We start from the raw sequence: 23072 nt of genomic DNA, 5'->3' as shown, positions 1-23072 counted from the left end.
TTGCACATTGCCCACAAGTTTTGTCAGCTTCCAAAGGATTTGGCATTGTCTGAGATCTTCAGGACTCCGACCTATGGGAGGAGCTGGAGTCTCTGCAAAAAAACCCTCGATACCTGCGTGTTTAACTGAAGCCACCACGGGACATGCCTTGCTCTTTGCATGTGTGTGTATGTATGTATGCATGCATGGACGTGTGTGTGGTGTGTGTATGTGTCATGTGTGTGTCTGTATATGTGTTTGTCAGTGTGGTGTGTGCCATGTGTATGTGTCATGTGTGTCTGTGTGTCATGTGTATATGGCATTGAGGATATGTGTGTGGGTGTGTATCTGTGTGTGCAAGTCTATATGTGTGCATGTGTGAACGTTGCATGTGTGTGCATGTGTGAGTGGTTTGTCTGTCGTGTGTGGTGTGTATTTGTCATGTGTCTCTCTGTGGTGTGTGTCATGTGCATCTATGCATGCATGTGTGAGCATTGCATGTGTGTGGTGTGGGGGTATGTGTGGTGTGTGTGATGTAGCTGCATGTGTGTGGCATGTCTGTGGTGTGTGTGTGGTGTGTCTGTCGTGTGTGGTGTGTATTTGTCATGTGTCTCTCTGTGGTGTGTGTCATGTGCATCTATGCGTGCATGTGTGAGCATTGCATGTGTGTGGTGTGGGGGTATGTGTGGTGTGTGTGATGTAGCTGCATGTGTGTGGCATGTCTGTGGTGTGTGTGTGGTGTGTCTGTCGTGTGTGGTGTGTGTGTGTGTCATGTATCTCTCTGTGGTGTGTGTGTGTGTGTGTGTGTGTGTGTGTGTGTGTGGCGTGATTTTCCCATGCTGGACTTTGGCTGTTGAGCTCAACAGGAGCTTGAAGAGTTGCCCAGGCCCCACACGGCATGCTGATGGAATCTCTGTATTAAAGTTTGTCCCTGTGTTTTGAGTACCATCCCTGTTCCTGAAAGAGTGATGCTACTTATCTGTAAACTCATAAGTTTAAACTGTAACCCTGGAGAAAAATATGTCCTTACTGGAAAGGAGGGAGGCAGGATTTACAGCCTTGGCTCTTTATTTTTTGCTATCACTAAGGACTTTGTAGCTGGAACCCAAGACAGAGTGGGTGTAGTGATTTACTCCTGCTGAGCTGTTATCAAGCAAGTGAACCTCGCAGACTATCTGAGCTCCCCGTGGGACAGATGGAGCTGCCCAGTGCTCCACATGCCGTATCCTGCAAAAGGGAGTCAGTCCACATAGGTCTGATGTTATTGCATTGAGTAAAGTGTTTTAAGCTTTTTATGGCTCCAAGTTATTTCTATGGATCCTGCAATATTTGCTGCTTTTAGAAATAGGTTACTTTTAACATTCTAGAATCTAGTTGGCTATCGTCAGAATAGAAAACCACTTAGTACACCGTCTCTGCTCAGGCAGGCCTAGACACCCCACTGAGCAATGGCCTGCCCCTGTTGCCGTCTTCCTTTAATCGCCCTGGAAACACTTCCTGTAGTGATGTGGCTGTCTTGATGGACACCAGATCTTTTCGCTATCACACCAAATGGCCTCTTTACAGACTTGAGTTTCCTGTGACACTGGTGTAGATTCACTTGGAAAAAAATCTGTCTATTTATTTATTTATTTATTTATTTAATGGTACAGTTCCATAGGCTCGGGGATTTCTCATTCCCCCTCCCCAACTGGTATCCCCTCTATTTTTACAATAGTATAGTCCTTCAAAAAACAATCGTTAAGTTCATGATTCTGCAGTTTAAACATGTCATGACTTTATAGGTATAGAAAATGGCAGAAAGTCCTCTTTTAAAGATTTATTTAAATTTGAAAGGCCTTGCAAGGAAAGAGCAGTTAGTGGAATGCAGGGTGAGCTGTGACACTAGGGTGGGAATGACTGATGACTGTTGGGGACTAGCCATATGTGGACTCTGCCAAACTACATCCAGGCTAGGAGGGTGCATACCCCTGACTCTCTTCTCATTGTTTAGCTTCGTTGGTCTGTTTTCAATTGGTTAAACCCAACACAGAGCCAGAGAGCATGGGAACTCTTGAAGCTGTCCATGGAGTCTACTGTTCTTCCCTTGACCTTCAACTTGCTGCCCCAGAATGATGTTTAGATTTTCTGACCGCATCTACTACATAACACAGGAGATAATGGGAATGCTTAGTCCTTCTTGGCCAGGTGTCGGTTACTCTTGTCATTTCTCTCTCTTTACCTTTCTGTTGTTTCAGTGAGGAGAATTTAAAATATTCAGGAAAAAAAATCATTGAAAAGATAAGTTTCTTGCAGTGCAAAATTTTTTGAAATCCATGCATAGAAGAGACTTTCTAGATGTTCATGACAAATGTGTACTGTGAAAAAAAAAACTGCATGGATTCCAAGTGGGGTGGGGTTTTTGTTTTTGTTTTTTGTTTTTTTTTTTTTTGGTATCAAAAAACTTTATCCTTTAATTACATCTTTCCATGAACTTTTTGTCACTTTGCACATGCCTTTGTCTTTGTGCCTTTCATGTCTTCAGGTTTGTATTAGAGACTGCACCTGCAGTGCACACAATGACCAAGGGGCACTTTAAAAAAGATTCACTGGGTTGTCCCCATGTCTTTGCTATTGTAGGTTATGCTGCTGTAAATATAGGATTACAGATCACTTTCTCATATGCAGATTAAGTTTCCTTTGGATAGAGTCCCAGAAGTGGGATAGCTGGCTCATTCGGCAGATCAATTTTCAGTTCTCTTAGCACTCTCCGTACATAGTGGTTGTACTAGTGTCTCTACTCCCACATCAAAGATGGATTCCCAATAAAACTGGTAAATATATCTTGGCAATAGTATACTGGACTTCCTGCCATTGTTTGTACTTATAATGTCAGGATACACTTAAATAGCAGAATGATGGACTTATGACTGTTTTTGAAGGAATGTACTATTATAACAATATAGGGGATATCAGTACAAGGAGGAGAACTGGGGACTGGGAGGGAGAATCCCCGAGCCTATGGAACTATCTCCAAAAATAAATAAATAAATTAGAAAGATGCACATACAAAGATAGATATGGAGAGAAAAGGGGATGGAGGGAGGGGGAAAGAGAGAGAGAAAGAGAGAGAGAATATTATCTGTTGGTTCCTTCTCCTAAATGGTGCAACAGCTGGTGCTGAGCCAAACCAAAGTGAGGGTCCAGGAACACTTTCCAGGACTCTTAAGTGGATGACAGAGGCTCTTGTACTTGAGCCATGTTCTATCGCTTTCCAAACACGATAGCAGAAGACTGGAACAAAACAGATTTGCTAGGACTCAAACCCTTATTCGCATATACTGTGCTGGCTTTGTAACCAGTGGCTTAGACCTCCATGCTGGCTGAGACTGGGCATGCTCAGTAAGCACATGAAGTTATCCCAATTGATCTAGTGGCAACCGTCCCTGGCTCAGACCAACTTGAGCTTTGTTGGTGGATTGGAACTCTAATTTATCTTTGCCAACTATTTCTAGGATCTGCTAAGAAAGCACATTAAAATACCCGAAGAAATTTTTTGCTGCTTTGCTGAACCTTTCTGGCAGATTAAATTGGGGGGGGGAAATGGGAGCACCTGGACCACAGAATATATAATTCATAGTTGTCGCATAGTGCTGTGAAGAATCATCTATTTTGAAGTTGCTAACTGGGTGTCTTTCATATGAAGAGAAAAACAGCCGGGGTGGAAATCACATTGTCCATGGGTCCTTGGCAGGATTAACGTGCAGTCCTGGTCTTAATTTCGGTGCCTTTTCTTTTTTTTTTTTTTTTGTGCTGAAGTCCTCTGTCTGCACTGGAAAGACAAACAAAACGGAAATGAGCTCCTAGCTGGAAGCTGGAATGAAAGACTTGGGGCATAGGAAGCTGTCTATCTAGATGGAACAAAAGAAAAACTGTGTCATCAAGTGAGGAAGCCAAACCACACAGAGGGAATAGGAGAAAGAGTCAGATATGGACGATCGCTTCTACCCTGTTCTGACCCTGTTACTCGTTTCCTCTGTACCCTAGAAACACAAGACTACAACTGCATGAGACATGGACAAAAGAGGTTTATTTTGGCTTATGGTTGTGGGTCAATGTCAAGGATAAAAGGCCACCCCTGAGGAGGACCTTGTGGCTGGCACTCCCGAGCAAGGTGGGGTAACACCTGGCAAAAGAGCCGAAGCGTACACGACATACCCAGCCAGATGGCTGTGTGTGTCAGATCCACCCTTGAGATAATCCTTGGACCCATTAATCACGTAAAGAGATTGGTTTGTTCCTGAAGCCAGAGTCCTAATTACCTCTTAGAGAGCTCACCTGTTCCCACCTCTTAATAGTAATGATGATTCTGTTTCAACATGACTTTGTGGAAGGCACACACCATGTTCACCGTTGCAGTTGGGCTCTGTGCTGGCAGCAAAGCCACAGAAGCTTCATTTGCAGCTTGGAGCCATCAGCAAACAACAGAAAAAAAGAAAGAGAAAAGTCAGGAGACACAAACTCAGCAGGAAGAAATACTGTGAGTGGTTCCAGCACTTTTTAACTTACGCAGTATTTGACACAGTGTACAAAGGAACATTATTAAAAGGTCATGGAGAATTGGCTTGAAGGTTATGATGCAAAAAAAGATGTTGAAATTCCTGCATAGCTATTTATAATATGTAATTTTTCGTGAGCTTCGGAAGACCCTTCATATAAATGGATTTCAATTTTTTTTTTTTGCCCTGAAATAAACCTATCTTTTAATTCAATTTTCTTTAAAACTTTTTAAAATTCATTTTCAGGCTTGAAAGGGGGAGAGAGGGAGAGAAACTAATTTTCCATGAACTTTCTGAAGGGCCCTATTATATATGTGTGGATGTTATAATTATGCAATGCCTGCTTTATCTGCCACCTAGACTTACAATCACTTAGATCCTTTGTGGCTTCTTTTTCAATCATAATCTGTTTTGCTGTTTGAAAACTGTTCTCCTGGAGTGGGCACTGTGGCTTGGTAAAGCCACTGCTTACGGTGCCTGCATCCCATGCAGGTTCAAGCCCCAGCTACTCCAATTCCCATCCAGCTGCTTGCTAATGCACCTGGGAAAGCCACAGAGGATGGCCCAAGTGTTTTGGCTCCTGAAACCACGTTGGAAGACATAGAAGAAGCTCCTGGTTTCAGACTGACCTAGCTCTGGACATCATGACTATTTGGGAAATGAACCAGTAAATGGAAAATCTCTGTCTCCTTTTTCTCTTTCTTTTTTTTTTCCTCCTTTTTTATCTGTCTCTTTCTGTCTTTCTCTCTTTCAAACATGTAAATGGATCTTTTTTGAACAAAAATATTATTAAAAACTACTCCTTTAATAGTGTTCTAATACTGCCATCCTTTACCGTTTCATAGCATAAGTTTGTATTTCTCAACTGTGCTATTTGATGCTCTATGTGAACGCAACTTCATGCATTAACGATCTCTTTGCTTTCCATGAAGACTGTTGTGAGATTCCTTCATTTGATTCATGTGTCCCCAGTCTATTCATCTTCATCGTTGAATGCTTGGTGCTTCTTTTCTTCAAAATATCCTGAATCAAGTGATTGAAAACATAGTGTGGGGATGAGGTGGGAGTTTTCTGGAGTGTTTAAGTCATTGTTTGGTATGCCTGCATCCCAAGTTCCTGCCTCAAATGTTAGCTGTGATTCCAAGTCCTGCCACCTACTAATGCACAATGAATGGCCTGAGCACTTGAGTACCTGCCTGCTGTGTTCGAGATTCGGATGGAGTTTCAGGCTCTTGGCTTCTGCGTAGCCCAGACCTCCAGATCTGTCTGTTATGGCATCTGGGAAGTGAGCCAGTGGATGAGTAATCTTTTTTCATCTTTCTCGCCGTATCTCTCTCTTTGCCTCTCATATTTCTGTCTCCTTCACTTTTGGATGGTCAGGTAATTACTCCTATACCTCTACTTCATCATCTCTAAAGTCATCATGGTAGTAGCTTTTCTGCCTAAAAGGATACAGATTCTTTTATAAATATGTATGTAAAGCAATGATTATCAGCAGGTGGTGAAAGAGAATGGACCAGTAGATCTGGCTATTCCTCAGCTGTTAGGTGAGAGGACATGTATACAGAACAGAGAAAATCCAGGTTTAATCCTACTGCAGAAATAGCACAAGCATCCCTACAGATTGGTCAGTTTCTGCACTTGTGGATTTCACCCACCGTGTGTCAGAAGTATGAAACGGAAATAGAACTGACAAAACATTAATGAAAAGTCACACAAATTGGAACTGACATTGTGGGAGCAGTAGGTTAAGCTACCACTTGCAACATGGCATCCCAGATGGGGCTTGGTTTTTCTTACAATTTCTTCACTTCCAGCCTGTTCCTTGCTAATGTTCATGGGAAATCAGTGGATGATATCCCAAATCCTTGGGCCCCTTTCTGCCCATGGAAGACCTGGATGGAGTTCCAGGTTCCTGGTATCGATCTGACGTAGTCCTGGCTGTTGTGGTCATTTGAGGTTTGAACCAACACATGGTGGAATTCTCTTTCTATAACTTGGCCTTGCAAATAAGTAATCTTTTTAAGAAACAAACACTAGCAAAAATATAAAGATATACAGTGGGATCCAGGAGTGATCCTGAAAGCCTCTTAACAGGAGAGCGTATGCACAGAGCAGGAGGGGACCCCGAAGTGGAACAGGAGGACAGGAGGAGGCTTGTAGGCTAACCCCGAGACTCCCGGTACCTCACCAAAACTATCAGTATGGGCACCAAGGACTACATCCCAACTGCCAAGGAGACCACGGGGGTAGGAGTGCTTTCAGAGGCCGAGAAATCTGAGGTCAACCATTCCCTATTGGATCTCCCACACAGGACGGAAGAAGCCCAGATCCTTCCTCATAGGATGTAATGTCATTGGAACATCAGCCTGGAGCTTTGAGTGGTCCTCAGAAACAGAAGAACAGTAAACTTTCTTTGGGACTTGGGAGAGGAGCTTTCTCTGGTCCTTACTTAGTTCCAGCTTTGGCTCCCCACCCTCTCTTGCAATGACCATCAGGGTCACTCCGGAGCCCCGTCACCCAAAAATTAGATCAGCTAGACAGAGACCAATAAGAAAAGCTTAAAACAGACAGGAAACAGTCAGCTTGGACTCCCATATACCTAATTAGGTAGGACACAAAGATCAGTTACTCCTCACTAAGGTATTGAAGATTTCTCTGCACACCCCTCCTAAAACTGTTATGCTGCTCAATTATTAACATATGGCATGTTAGAGTTATAAGCCTGTTTGGACTATCCTAAAACTCGCGGCGTTCAGTAAAAATCACGCTTGAATACTATAAGCTGCTAAATATAAAAATGAAAATAGACACGAGACAGCTGCATAGTACCCTATAACCATTTTAAGGTTTATAGCAGCCGGTTGTGTATAAACTAAAATTGAAATGTCAATGAAATAGTTACAGGACGTGGTTAAGAACTTGCATTTTCTAAATATTGGTCACTCAATACCGTGTCAATTAACTTCATGATGCTGTTAATTTCCATGTTTCTTCTTGTTGTTGAAGTTGTGTAGTGGCTTTTCATTGGAGGGGATGATACTCTGCCAGCTCTACTTTCAGACAAAGGTTGGTCTCCCAATGAACTGTTGAATTTACCTGGACAATAAGATGCTGGACTCTGCATGGCCCTTGCCTGCAATGAAGGAATCATGACTGGTTATGAACTGTACTACTGTAACAATGTGTAGGAATTCAATATTTGGGGAGGGGTTGGGGGAATCCCTGAACCTGTGAAATTGTGTCATAAAATGAAGCAATAATAATAATAATAATAATAATAAAGAAACTAAAATAAAAGCAATAGAGTACAACTACTATTTCCAGATAATTTAGTTTTTATTCAGTATACATTGCTGATTTAAAATATGCAGGAGGATTAAAAAGTCTAGGGTTTGTTAGGGAGTCTTTATTAACCAGGGCCCACTAGAAATTAGCAAATGACAATTCCATCTGGCAATGCAGTCTGAATTGAAACCCCAAGAGGAACGAATGAACATTACCCTGAAGTCCATTCGTTAAACTGAAGATCTATGTGCAAGCTTCCCCAGTAATATAAGTTAACCTGAGAGACATACAGCAAACAACCTGGACACACTTAGAAAGCTGTAGACATTCACCTTTCCCTGGCTTATCTGCTCACATTCCATTACTGCTAGGCTCACCTCTCCTGGAACTTTTGAAAGTACACAAATTAGACATGCAAAGCATATTATCACTTGCATCTTCACTGACTTGCCCAAGCAGTGAACAGAGGGTGAGGAATACAGACATACAGGGGCGATGCTTAAGTGTTATCTGTCCTTGGAGTCGGTCCTTGGGAAGCCAGAGAGCAAGCAGGTTCTGGGGAGACCAAGAGTTGGAATGCCAGAGTGATGGAAGCATGTGACCAAGAGTTTCAAAGTTTTTGAAGAAGATTTGTTGATTTGAAGGTTCGAATTGCAGAGAGAGGGAGAAAGCTCAAGGCAACAGCCAACGTTGGCCAGATGGAAGCCAGGATCCAGGAGCCCAGGCACTCGAGCTGCATTATCAGGGAGCTGGATCAGAAGTGGAGCAGCTTGGACTTGAACTGTGCCCATATGGGATGTTGTTATCATAGACAGCAGTTTTACCTACCACAACACAACACCTGGCCTTAGAAAGACTTTTAAATTGTTGGAAAGTTGGGACTCTTTGGGGTTATTTTTATTGCTGGTTTTGTGGCATTTTTATTTTTTAATTGCATTGCCCTTAAAGAGGATGGTTTGTGGTATAGGTTGAGACTTTTCTAGGTGGCCTGTGTATTGTTTAAAAGCTCTGTGTACTAGAAAGTCAGGTGCAAGATCTGTTGGGTCAAGCTTGTTAGTCTTGTCAGATTCTTTCTCTCTCTCTTTTTCTCTGCCTTGTCCATGGTTATTGTGTCTTTATGGATCTTTCCTTAGCATGTCTTCAGTTTTTACTGTATCCGTTTTGAAGTGATATTGTTTGGTGCATGGTGGCTGATGAGTCTCTACAGCTTCCCAGTGGATTGTTCATTTTATATTTTGACTATGACCCGATTTGTCTTCATAAATTTTGTTTGTCTCAAAGCCTGTTTTATCTAACAGCATTAATAGAACTTTTGATCATTTGTGTTATTTGCATTTGTCTTTGTAGATATTGTCCGTCCATTTCCAGTCTATATTTTATACTCACAGGGTTAGTTTTCTGTAATTGCTGTAATAAATGACTGCATACTTGATGGCTTAAAATCACTGGCATTTATTCTTTGGTTCTGTGGGCTGGAATGCCACAGGCAGGGTGTTATGAGGAAGGAAACCACTGCTTGCTTTTTCGCAGCTTCTAGGGGTTGCTGGAATTTCCACGGCTTGCAACTGTATTCTTGAGTGTCTGCCTGCTGCTAAAGGCCTTCTTCCCTCCATGTCTTTCTCTACCTGGGTGTCCAAATATTTTTCCTCTTGTAAGGACACCAGCAGTCTCACTATGGCTACATACACAGAGATCGAATTTCCAAATAAGACTGTAGTCATGGGTTATGGTAGACAGGAATGTTGGGAAGATGCTAGCCAACCCAGTACCTTCAGCTTGAAAAGTGATAAAACGTTTAAGACCCTCGAGAGGTCATGTGAATACTCCGAATCATCTCATAAATATCACCCAGATTCGTCAAGGGAGCCCTGTAAACAGGGGACACCCCCTTTACCATTCCCTATTTACATCGCCTCGGCTATCCCTTGCTAGAGCTGCACAACCTTGAAGTAGACCATTTTGCATTTTTATATTCAATGCCTTCTAGATACTCTCTTCCCGTCCAATTTGTGCTTTAACTGGAGTCCTCGTCCAGTTATGTATATGATGTATGTGGCTTTAGATAGGATATGCTATTTTATGTTTTTTTGTTGTTATATACGATACTTTGCCATTGATTATTTTCATTCCCTACCGCATTCCTGCCTTCAGTCTAATTGATTGGATTTTAATTATTTCCTCTGTTCCCTCTAATGGCTTGGAATTTATAATTCAAGTAATATCATTAGTTGTCAATGAATTTTAATATACACACTTAACAAAATCTCAATTTAAACACTATTTGTATGCCATCTCAATTAGACTGCTGTAAACTCTAATCAATTTCCTCCCATCTTCCTTGCCATTGTTCAGAACATGACTTTTGCTGGGTTTTATATGCCTTTAGATTAATTACATTGATCATGTATTATGCATGCACTGCTTATTTAGACATACTGGCTTTTAAAAACATTCTGGCTTAGATTTTAGTCCTTTGGTTTTATTCATGCAGAAATATCTTTTTGTTGTCTTTCTTTTATAATCGTAAAACAATTATGTTAACGAAATTACGCATGCTCATAGAGGTCCAGTGCAATCTTTAAATACCTGTCTACAAAGTCTTTGATCAAATCCGAGTAATCCTGTCCCCTCCTCTTTGACATTTCTGTATGATTGGAGTCTTGAAGTCCTTTTCTCTTATTTGCTCATAAAATATATAAGAGGTTATTGTGAACTGTCGTCACCCCACTCTGCTGTACAAATTAGAAGCATATTTTCTCGTCACTTTTGACTCGGTGTCTATTATCCAGCCCTGTTCTCTCAGCCCCTCCCCGTCTTCATAATTACTATTCTGTGTTCAGGTTGAGTTGTTGTTAAGCTTCCAGAACATGCAATGTTTGTTCTTCCATGACTGGTTTACCGAAGAAAAAAAATCTTTCATGGTAACATTTTCCATGACTAGTTAACGGCTTCTGTTTTCGTTTTCTCTGCTGAGTTGTCTTCATTGCCCCTTTACTCTTGAATACCAGGCTAGCAGGCTGTGCAATTATGGAATTATAGTCACTTCTCTGTTTTTTTGGACTTCCATGGTGGATGCCAGAACAATGTAGCTAGCACCTTTGCCTTTCTTTTGTACTTAATCTTTTTTTTTTTTTCTAAAGTCAGAGGAGGAGAGACAGAGAGGGAGATCTTCCTTCTGTTGATTCACTCCCCAAGGAGCCACAACCACCAGAGCTGAGCTGGTTCGAAGCCAGGAGCCTGGAACCTCTTCCAGGTCTCCCACACGGGTGCAGAGTCCCAAGGCTTTGAGCTGTCCTTGACTGCTTTCCCAAGCCAAAGCAGGGAGCTGAATGGGAAGCGGGGGCTGCCTGGATTAGAACCAGCGCTCTTATGGGACTTTAGCTGCTAAGCTACCATGCCGGGCCTGTACGTAATAATTTTTAGCTTTCCTATTAATTTGTGACAGTCTGTCATTTACCTATCACTGTACTTGGAGAATTGGCTTGGGTGACTTTAAGAGTTCACATCTTTTATAGTAAATAGCATTAGACAGTACATCTTTGAGTGGTGTGTATCTTGGATTCTATTCATTTTCTTCTGCAGTACTTCTCATAGGTGTATTGGATTATCTCATTCTTTCCAAGCCTTGTGTTCTCAATTTATTTCCTCTTGTAATCACAAATCACTTTTTCCTATATGCCTTTCAATATCTAATTCTCTATTCAGCTCTATTAAGCATTTTTTGTTTAGAATATTTATTTATTGGGCTTGGCATGGTAGCCTAGTGGCTGAAGTCCCCACCAGGATCCCATATCGGTGCTGGTTCATGTCCCAGATGCTTCACTGCCCTTCCAGCTCCCTGCTTGTGGCCTGGAAAGGCTGCAGAGGATGGCCCACAGCCTCAGGACCCTGCACCCGTGTGGGAGACAGACTTGGAAGAAACTCCTGGCTTCGGATCGGCTTAGCTGCAGCTGTTGTGGCCAGTTGGGGAGTCAGCTAGTGGATGGAAGATCTTTCTCTTAGTCTCTCCTTCTCTCTGTAGATTTGCCTTTATGAGACAAGGGCCAGGAGCTTCTTGCAGGGGTTCCAAGGCTTTGGATCTTCCTTAACTGTCTTCCTAGGCCACAGGAAGGGAGCTGGATGGGAAGTGAGGCAGCTGGGACATGAACGGTGCCCATATGGGATCCCGGCACTTGCAAAGTGAGGATTTACCCACTAAGCCATTGCGCCCAGCCCTATATTTAACATTCTTTCTCAATCTGGTAAATATTTCATTTAAACCTAAAGTCTTCATTTGTGAATGTTTTTCAAGTATGTTTGTTACTTCATAGCATTTGATTGTACTTCAGAAATTTGGTCCTTAAAAGTTAATGCGCTGCGGGCATTTTAGTGTTTTTTTTTTTTTTCTACATTGTTTTATTATGTGAAGTTGCAAGGATCCTAAAAGTTCCATTGATGAGGTCTGTGGATTTTCAGATGTGGCAGACTGTTTTGACATTCATTTTGTAGTGTTGATAGTGAACCCAGGATTATTTGGGAATCCTGTGTGGTCTGCGTTGGGAGTGTGTTTGGAGTGGTCCTCACTTTGCCTCAGCAGGTAGCCCACAAGAACCAAGTCCCATTGTTATTGTTTGTTACTGTATTCAGTACTCCTTGAAGAATATTCATTCTTAAAATGGCAGAACTCCGACCTCTGGGCATAGTGTAAATTTAGATCACAAACCCCTGGGTAGACTCAGGTTCTGGAGTAGCGTTGCTTTTTCAGGTCCAGTGCAATGGCTCAATAGCTAAATTCTTACCATACAAGTGCCAGGATCCCATACGGGCACCAGTTCAAGTCCCGCTCTTCTGTTTCCCACCCAGCTCCCTGCTTGTGGTTTGGGAAGCAGTGGAGGATGGTCCAAGTCCTTGGTACCCTGGACCTGCTTGGGGGACCCAGAAAAAGCTCCTGAGTCACACAGCAGCTTAGCTTCCGCCACTGTGGCCATTTGGGGTGTGAACTGGGGGGTGGAAGGTGTTTCTCACTGTCTTTCCTTCTCTCTGTAAATCTGATCTGCTTTTGCAATAAAAATAAATAAATCTTTAAAGAAAAAGTAAACCTTTTTTTTTCTCCCCCATTCTCAAGTCAGAGACTGTCTCCTTGAATATCTCATCGTGCAGGGGTTTGAATTAAAAAAAAAAAAACCAAACAAGCTGTATCTTCCTTCTTTTATTTGAAAGGGATACACACACACACACACACACACACACACACACACACACACACACACACACATTTAATCTTTCAGTGCACATCCCAAAGGTACACAAAGGCTGGAACCGGGGTGTTCCAGATCCAGGAGCCTCCTCCAGATTTCCGACATGGGTGCGGGAGCCTGAGCACTTGAGCCGTTCACTGCTGCTTGCCAGGCCATAGGTAGGGTGCTCGATGTGAATTGGAGCAGGTGGGATTTGAACCCCTGACGCTATGGGATGCTGGCACCACCTACTACACCACAATGCTGCCCCCAACCTTTCTTTCAAGGCATTTTCTTAACGAGGTCAGAGACTTTCTGCAGATATTTTTGATTCCCATTATTTTTCTCCAGGGACCCTACACTCCCATACCCTGTGCATGCTTGAGCTATAAACTTGCAGCTTATAGTTAGTAAGCTCGCAGCAAGCAAGACCTCAGTCCTGATTTTTACTTATCCCCCCACCCCCTTTTTTCTTGAAAGCTCAACTGGGTATCTTAAAATCATTTTCTTTTATTTCTGTACTTTATTGTATGATGTTTAGTTCTGTATATTCCTGGAAATAGAATTGCCTCTTACAGAAGGTTTTTTCTTTCTTTCTTTTTTTTTTTTTACAATTTTATTAATGCGTTTGTTATTATTTTAATAAATCCACATCTGTTTAAAAAGTATACACCTGACTGGTTTGGGGCATCTTCACAAAGGGATGCAATCAGCATTACAATCAAATTGCATAATATTTTCATCACTCCAAAAAGAAATCTTGCCCATATTAGCAGTCACACTCCACTTGCTCCTTTCGTCCCTTCCACACGCTCACACCCTGACTTAACCATCCCTGAGCAACCACCCCTCTATTATCTGGCTGTGTGCTGTTAACTAGTTTGTGTATTTCACATAAATTGAATCATACACATTGTGGTCATCTGCGAGCAGCTCTGTTTACCTGACAGCATTCTCAGCTTCATCGAGTCAGCAACAAAATCACCAGCTCATTGTTCTGACCTGTGTGTTTGTCATTCTTGTTTGCGTATTCATCGGCTGATGTTCTCATTTATCTGGGTATCCACCCAGCAACAGCTAGGTTGACATCTTGAAGCAAATTCTTTGGAAAGGTCTGCCCAGTAAGGCATTTCCGTTGGTGATGCTCCATCAAAGGTATCTTCTAACCCTAACCACTTAACCCTAACCCTAGTAACCCTAACCGCCTTAACTCTAACCTTAACAACCCTCACCACGGTTGGATATGCTTGACTGATGCAGATTTCTTGTTGATCTCTGCGCTTGGTACAGGTGGTAATTTGGGAGGGTTTGTTACGGGTTGATGTTGAAGGAGAAATTAAGAAAGCAGTTAAGCAGTCTAGGGGGTCTCTGATGCACTGCTCGTGGAATCTGTAGAGAGGAGGTTGGGTTTCCTGCAGGGTGTGTTGGACAGTGGGCATGATGCTCAGGAGACAGAATACTGTTGTGCATCTGAGACTCAGAGCTGCTCACCTCACCTTCCTCCATCTCTTGATAGCACAGAAATCCCATCTGTGTCTTCAGGGATGTAGCAAGAACACTAGCTTTGCCAAGTATGTGATGGATGGCCTTTCATTTCATAGGAGTAGCTTCCTACGAGCCCGGGGTGCCAGCGTGCTCTGTTGGCTGCCACCAGGAAAGCCAAGGGAACTGGGAACTCTTGCCTCTGTGCTGCTTCTCCCAGTGGTGACGATGAAGTGCTGGATGTTGGATACAGAGTGTTCAAATGGATCAAGCGTGCATATGTGTGAAAAGGTGTGTGTGTGTGCACTGAGTAACTGGAACAATCAAAATGGCAAAAGGCAGTGAGAGTCTTGACAATAAAAACTTTCCTAGCTATGTAGTAAAGCTTCCCGTGACTCCAGAATTTAAAATTCTCTCATCTGCGCTATTTATCGTCTTACGGAACAACAGGCTTATCTCTGCCACCGCCCTGGGAACCTGAAATTGCTCACTGAGGCTTGTTCCTGAGGCCTCCCACTCTCCTAAGCATGATTATCACCCTTCTGGGGTTTGCTCTCTCTGATTTATTCTCAACCATCTTGTATTTCCTTTTGCCATTTAGATGAAATTTAAATAAAGCCATTAGGTAAAGGATTGTGTCAGACCATTGCATGTTTAAAACTCAGGGTAAAATCAGTCTGCAATCCTCTGTGCCAGGGAAGCAAAAATTCCTCCAGGGTAGTACCTGCTGCTTGCTGTCTTAGTTCTGTGACAGGCAGGGGCCTCCTGGAAGAGCTCACCTCATTGTCATTGCCTCACGGACACAGGAACACAGGTGTGAGCCGTTGCCCAGTTCTGCCTCATTTCCTGTGTCCCTCTTGGCGTTTAGTGTGCACGTTTCCGGTGCGCTCTGTTTCAGGATCTTAGTTCGTAAAAGCAAGTGCCAGGATCCTGATTCGTAACCAGACTTTAACCCCAGTACCTTATCAACTTGCCTTTTTTTTTTTTTCATACAAGTGCTTCTGGTACAGAGTTGGGTTTGATGCATTGGGAACATGGAGAGGTCATGGCAAAGTTTCCATGAAGTCTATCTGAGTGTGAATGACACATCCTGATAATGGTGATTTTGCCTTCGTTTTTCTAGGCTTATCCAAATCCCTTGGACTCATTGAGGGCTACGGTGGGCGAGGCAAAGGGGGTCTACCTGCTACCCTTTCCCCAGCTGAAGAAGAGAAAGCCAGGGGACCCCATGAGAAGTATGGCTACAATTCCTACCTCAGTGAAAAAATCTCGCTGGATCGTTCCATTCCGGATTATCGCCCCACCAAGTAAGTCTTGTTTCTGTCAGGCAGAGTCCTTTGCTCGACTATATGGATGGTGAACACGCCAGTCTGGGAAACTTTCGCATGTCATTTATAACCAACAGGAGAGTTTATCTCATTTGGTTCCTGCCACATTTGGTGGCTACAAAAAAAATGGTGGGCTACAGTTGCTTATGAAATATGAACCAAATAAAATGGTTGAAATTCCAATCAAAGTGGTTTAGACACTTAAAATCATAAATACAAAAGTTTTACATTAAAGAAAAAAATTGCCATAGCATCATTACGAAAAGACAGGGGTGGTTAAAGTTCTTGTATATTATTTTTGGATCTTATTTTTCTAACCAGAGTATGGGCATAGGGTATATTGGTTTTATCTTTATTATTTACCATTATGTCATGAGGATTTTTGATGTTATTCACTGTGATATTTATCCCATTGTTAGAAATGTAGGTTTTTAATTGTTGTATAGAATACTGTGATGAATATTTTCTCATATATTTATCCGTACATTGATTTGGTATTTATTTTCATAACCACCCACCTAAAGCTATAATCCTTATACAGTTTTGGAAGACAGGGCAAATTAAAACATCCAGGTATTATGGGAAATGAAAGTAAAAGATACTTTTATTTTGGTGCAAGAAATATTGAAATCTGTGCTTAAGGCAGACTTCAAAAAATTCAAGGAGATGCAATTTCTAAAAAAGCAATGCATGGATTTCAAAGTTTTTTGTTCTAAAATCCTTATCTTTTAATTCCATTTTTTCCCCATGAGCTTTTGGATATGCTGTTGTATTTTTTGGAGGTTCTTTATCTGTATTGCTTTATTTTTCTCTACAACATTTCTATCAATATCTTCTCCCACTGAAATTTTACCAGATCCTTCCAGTTCTGGCTATTAGCATTTCAAAAAACTCTTTGCCCTGTTGATAAGAAAGTGCATTCTGGTTTTGTTTGTTTGTTTGTTTTTCAACATATACCTTTGGGTTTGATTGTCTTGCATTTTATGAGGTTTGGTTGCTGGGGTAGGTATTTGTTGCAGTGGTTCACTGCTTGCAAGGATGCCTGAATCCCAGGTTAGAGTGCCTGGGTTCGTCTCGGCTCCACTTCCGATTTCAGCTTCCTGCAAATGGACTTCCTGGGTGGCAACAGTGATCCCGCAAGTTCTTGGACTTCTGCACCCACAAGGAAGACCTAGATAGAGTTTGAGCTCCTAGTCTTTGGCTTGGCCCAGCCCGAAATGTTGCAGGCATCTGAGAAAGTGATGGTTTATCTCTATGCCTTTCTGCCTTTCAAATAAGTGAATAATAATTCCACTAAAGTGGTTTAAAAAGAATAGAGGTTTAAATTCATCTTGACCTGTCCCTGATCACAGGTTAGCAATGATTTATTTTCTCTTTGTGAAATAGACACGAGCTTGGACAGCCAAGGACCTGGAGACAAAGGCCCTGCTTTCTAGCCAGGCCTTGACCTTGACCTTTCAGGTGGACTCTTCCCCATCTGTTAGACTTCCACTGCAGCGTCTACTATTTCTTTTCTTTTCTTTCTTTTTCTTTTTTTTTTTGTAATGGATTTTCCACAAATCAGTTAAGTATTCTGGTTACGGAGGAAAATAGACTCAAGATAAAGAAAATTATCTTAAATGGATTTAAAATTGCAGCATTAGCTGAGAAACCTGTTAAGCCCGTCTCTCTCCCATTTCCTCTCTCTCTCTCTCCCTCTTTATTCCTTTCTCTCTCTAATAAGCATAAATTCATTTTTTAATCACTTGGAAAATATACATCACCGCTATTGGAATGTTCTGGACTTTCTCAAAAGCATCTGACTGTTTTCATTTCCTGATGCTCTTTGATTAGCCTTTCTTATTGGGACATTGGCAAGTAAGTCCAGCAAGACACTGGAGGAGCCCCAGTCCTTGCCTGGTGAGGGAGACAGATCCACAGACAGCTTAGTTCAACATGCTGTGGTTTACAGGCATGGGCCAGCCTTGAGATACACACTGGATATCCAGAGGGAGTCTCTGAAAGGTTCTGGCTTGAAATGATGCCTGCGTGAAATCTTAAAGACCCGTTAGGGCTCAGAAAACTGAAGAAGGTGGAGGGCTCAGGGTGGACCTGGCAAGGGAACAGGAGAATACTTAGGGATGACTTGCTTGGGCCGGAGGTGTTACTGTGTGATGGACATGGTGGCTTTCTCCTTCCACTCACATCTGGCTCCTCCTGAAATGCTGCTGTTCAGTGAGAGTCAGGCAGTAGAGGGGGAAGTACGAGCCAACTGAGCAGATTAGGTGGTGACCGCAGTGATCAGACACCTATAGAATATTGGAAGCTGGGAAGAAGTCAGAGGTGGTCAGAGCAGAGGAATGCCACATGGTCAGATCTCCCGAGATACGAGAGGTGGAGGTGCCAGGTGTTTCTGATGGCCCCGAAATGGGAGTTAACATGAGCCTGCAGTTGTTCCTCTAGCTCCTTCATTTCTGGACAGCCAGGGACTACTTTGTCCTGCCTGACAGGTTATGGGAAGTTTACTTTGTGGCGAGAATCAACTCTGAGCTGTAGAGTCTCTCCATCAAATGGGGAGACTTACCGTCCTTACTATCCCGACAGGCAAGAGTTTGTAGAAACCACTTGAAGGTAATTATTCAAAAAAGTGATGGATCTGACTGCTGGGAGTATCCTGAAAGGGCCATACTGTGCTCTTTAACTGTTGGTATGTGGCACCTGCTGTTCTGTTGAACCGCACTGCCTGATTCCAAGAACGCAGACGCATCCCAACATACAGAATCTACTGCGGGAAAAGGTGTTTGGAAGAAACAAGCTACACGCTCTAAAATGATGGCTCATGGTTTAGATGAGATGCTTTTGTTTCGTTTCTGAAGACTGTGTTAATATACTAATCACAGAATAAAATATCGTAGAGGTTGAAAATTAGAGTGAAATAAATCAATGTTCAGAAGGTGGCCTGGAGTAAATCTTCTGAAAAAAAAAACAGTAAAAAAAAAAAAGAAGAAGAGGAAAAGAAAAAAAGAAATTTTAAAAAAGGGAGAGAGAGAAGATCAAAAAAGAATCAACCCAGAAGGCTCAATGTCACTTATTAGAATATCGGAGGGAACAAATGATGTGAGGATGTTTCTAAGAACCGTGGGATATGAGTTTTTAGATTAGAGGATACTGTCCAATGTCTACCTAACTTATGAGGAGAAAAATTTTTAAACCTACACTAGTAAATGTGAAATTCCAAAACAGCTTGGATGAAGAAAAGTCCTGAAAAGCTTCCAAGAGAACATGCTGAGCAAATACACATGGGTTGGGTGGGTTGGTACAGTGTAAAACACCAGCAGACAAGGGGGAATGGAAAAATAATTGTGAGGAAAATAATTTTCAACTTGGAATTCTTTTTTATTCATTCATTTGAAAGCTGTAATGAGAAAGAGAGAGAAAGAGGGGGCGTGGGGCGGGGAGAACATTCCAGCTGATTCACTCCCAGAATGGTCACAATGGCCAGGGCTGGAACTCTGTGTTGGTTCTCTATATGTGTGGTGCAGACCCAAGCACATGGGCCATGTTCTGCGTGGTAGCATAGAACTGGATTGAAAGGAGAGCCACCAGGACTCGAACAGGGACCCGTATGTGATGTTGTAAACACAGGAGGCAAAGAAACTCACTGTCCTCAAAGATGCTCCCTTAGCTTAGAATTCCCTCATCAACGAAAGAGTATCTTAGATCGGGTGTAACTACAAAGCAAGTATATACAGGTGTTTCGCCTTCCTTGGATCTATTCCTGGGAAGTCGTGTAAGCATAGACTCCAGTAACACAAAAAGTAAAATGAGAAACAGTGTGTTCTAGAGAACACAGGATTCAAACAGGACAGACCTGGTGGCAGATCCCAGGAAGAAGCTAAGATATTCCAAGGTGGCAACCCAGGGTGACAGCTGGGAGAGAGAGCAGGAAACTAGTCATTCCATATTGGATCACAAAGACGGAAGTCTGCAAAAGTTGGGGATGGGATGGGATGGGATTGGAGCTGTTGGATTATCTTCTATATTGAACCACACTAGAATGTTTTGTAACATTTTTTCCCCTGCAAAGTTTGTGGCTGTCTGCTGATGGTCACTGAAAATTAAGCTTGTGAAAAGGCAAAGCAATCATTAAGTACAGAAAGAAATAAAAGCATTCCAAGAGAGTAATTTCAAATCTATATACTCTGTGGATCAACTCTGAGTGATGTCATTATATAAATGTAAGTATTGCATACTGACTTACACAGAAATTATGTTAGAAGAAGAGGGAGGTAAAATGTGTACAGAAGGTGTAAGTATATAAGAAAATTCAATCTACATCTTCAATCACCGAAAAGTAATTGAAACTAGCTCAAATGTAAACATCAAGAAATAAGAATATCTTTATTTAGAAACATGGAAATTGCAAAAGTGATACGAGATGTGTTTTATTTTACTAAATAGTAAAATTAGTTTCAATGAGTATAAATTGTATAAAAAACCTTTTCTTCATATGGAAAGATTAAAGAGATAGACTGAAATTTCCCATGCAATGATTCACAGCCAAAGGCCTTTAGTAGCAGGAGCTGGGTTAGGCTGAAGCAGTGTGACTAGTCCCCACACCCTTCTTCCCATCTGGGTATCAGGAGCTAATTCTAGGGTTGTCACCTGATATCTCCCAAGAGACACGCTAGTGGGAAGGTGGAATTGGGAGCTGGGCTGGGATTTGAACCCATGCACTCGGATATTCAGTTGCAGGGGATCCCAAGTCGTTTCTTAACTGCTACACCTGACACTCTCCCATGTATGGGAAGACTGAGGAGAAGCTGGATGGAGTCAGTTCCATCCATGATTCCGCCTGCCTTTTGCGATCATTCTGGTAGCTGCGTGTTGGATGACTTTGGAGGTGGAATTTGAGATGAGTTTGAGGATTTGCCTATAGGTCACATGTGATCATCAAAGACATATTGTAAATTTTGAGTCATCTAGAGGAAGGCACCAAGGTAACCATGGTTAATTGCAGATAAATCCTTGTCATCAAAGACCGGCAAGGCCCTAGAAGTACAAGCTGTCTCTGTGATATTTGACTCCTGGAAATAGGAGGAAAGGCAGCTGCTTGGGGCCAGAGTGGTTTTCCTGCTTCTGGAGAAGTTATTCCCCAATGAGCAGAGCCCTTGATAAGCCCTACAGCTCTCACACTGGCTTGAGAGGATTAAAATAGGCTAATTTCATTGTGATTTTAAACAGAACCTCAAGTTGCTTCAATTCTTGTGGTTTTATTACTACATTACAATTTAGAATATTGTTTTCCTTATAAATATGAATGAATTTTTAGGTAGTAGCAAGATTAACTACTTGCATATCCCATCTCAAATCAATGAATTTCAAAATTTTTTGTTGTTGTTGTGACTTTATTGTAATTCTGTGATTCTTTTTTCCTTTTGCTGGATAGATATCTTAAATCTTTATGAATATCTGTCAATCTTTCCATTTTCATTTCTTCACTGCTTTAAAGCTGAGAAAGATAGCATCCTTATACCTATTCATTTCTGTTTCATATTTCTTCGTTCGTTGTCTTTGATGTTCTTGTATTTCACTCCTCCATCATCCAGAGTTCATTTTGGAATCTGGAATGTTTATATGTTGTGTTTCCAATGTCTATCTTTTTTTCTAAACAGTTTTTTTTTTCAAAATAATTTTGTAAATAATCTCTCTCTGATTTGGAGATGATGTTAAGTATGTTACATTTTGTGTGTCATTTATGTATAAAATGGGTTTGTTTTCTAGACTCTATGCTATTCTTATTGACCTATTTTTTTTCCTCCCTTACTAGTTTTTAAGAAGTCATCAGCGATGGTTGTATTCTGTAGTCTGCCAAGCACGATGATGGCAGTCGAGAGAAAAGCATACAGTGCCTTGGTCCACATTGAAGAGTTGGGGAGGCCGGTGGCTAGGATGGTGCTTTGGGTCACATTTAGAGGGCTTTGGAAACTAAGAGAAAAAGCGGACCTAGGTAAGACAGAACTTTGTTGAACAGGTGGCCTTGATTTGAAAGATGAGTTGGAATTGTACCTCTTGTGAGAAGGCAAGATAAGAGAGAGAGAGAGAGACTTCCATGAACTGGTACACTCTCCCAGATAGTGAACGTGATAATATCTGGAATCCACTAGCGTGGAACTCCATAAAGATCTCCCACTTGGATGTCAAGGGTCTAGGTACTTAGGCTGTCATGCCTTGCTTTTCCAGAAACATGCGTAGGGTGCTGTCTCAGAAATAGAGCATCAGGGTCACAGGGGATGGTTTAATTTGCTGTGCCACAATGCTGGCCTTTCTGGTTAGGTCTTGAGAACAGCCCTGCTCCACTCAGGACCTCTCTGGCTTCTTGTTGCCAGCCTTTCTCTCTGCCTTTTGCACACACTCCCACCGTTGTGTCTGCTATAAAGAGATGTCATTAAGGCAGGAAGGCTGGATAGGGCCTACGCTATGCTGTTTGGACTCCAAAACGGAGCAAAGCAAGCTTCTCCCATCCTCCTGGGTGGCCAGCTTCAGGTGTTTTATTACAGTCGTGGCAAGCTGATGACCATGTTGGCCCGCATATGCATGAGAGTGAGAAGGTAACCTTTGGTCCACCAGAAGTCGTGCATGCCTTTGCCTTGTTGAGCTGCAATCTCTTATATCATTTTGCGGCACAGTAATTGTCAACTTGCCCACTTACTATATGGTAGGAAGGAGGGGCCTGCGGAGAGGTCTGGCTGTGGTTCTGAATGCCACCAGTGAGATCCGCTGTGCACATTCTATATCATGCCTCCTCTTTTCAGACCACGTAGGTAATTTATGGGATGTTTTCACTGCTGTTATCTTCAATTTCTCCTTTGGCCTCCTGCTTATAAATCCAGATGTCAGCTTTCTTTGGAATTCATTTTGCTTTGCTCAGAAAACCGCTTTTTTTCTTTTTATTGCTACAGATTCTTCTTTTTTTTTTAAAGATTTATTTATTTTTATTACAAAGTCAGATATACAGAGAGGAGGAGAGACAGAGAGGAAGATCTTCCGTCCGATGATTCACTCCCCAAGTGAGTGCAATGGCCCGTGCTGCGCCGATCCGGAGCCAGGAGCCAGGAACTTCCTCCAGGTCTCCCACACGGGTGCAGGGTTCCAAGGCTTTGGGCCGTCCTCGACTACTTTTCCAGGCCACAAGCAGGGAGCTGGATGGGAAGCAGGTCTGCCAGGATTAGAACTGGTGCCCATATGGGATCCTGGCGTGT

The 23072-nt window shown here is 42.2% G+C and overlaps 1 protein-coding gene across 1 annotated transcript in view; it reads left to right on the top strand.

Annotated features, from left to right (window-relative positions):
- GALNT17 (polypeptide N-acetylgalactosaminyltransferase 17) overlaps positions 1-23072 on the top strand; it is a 440387-nt gene that overhangs the window by 140130 nt on the left and 277185 nt on the right. The window contains exon 2 of the mRNA XM_040973781.1: positions 15627-15810. Coding sequence (XP_040829715.1) covers positions 15627-15810 — 184 coding nt within the window. The remainder of the gene's footprint in view (positions 1-15626; positions 15811-23072) is intronic.

Source organism: Ochotona curzoniae, unplaced genomic scaffold, assembly GCF_017591425.1.
Source record: "Ochotona curzoniae isolate NIBS_2020 unplaced genomic scaffold, NIBS_Ocur_1.0 contig_2321, whole genome shotgun sequence".
Taxonomy (NCBI): Eukaryota; Metazoa; Chordata; class Mammalia; order Lagomorpha; family Ochotonidae; genus Ochotona; species Ochotona curzoniae.
This window is presented reverse-complemented; position numbering and strand designations above follow the sequence as displayed.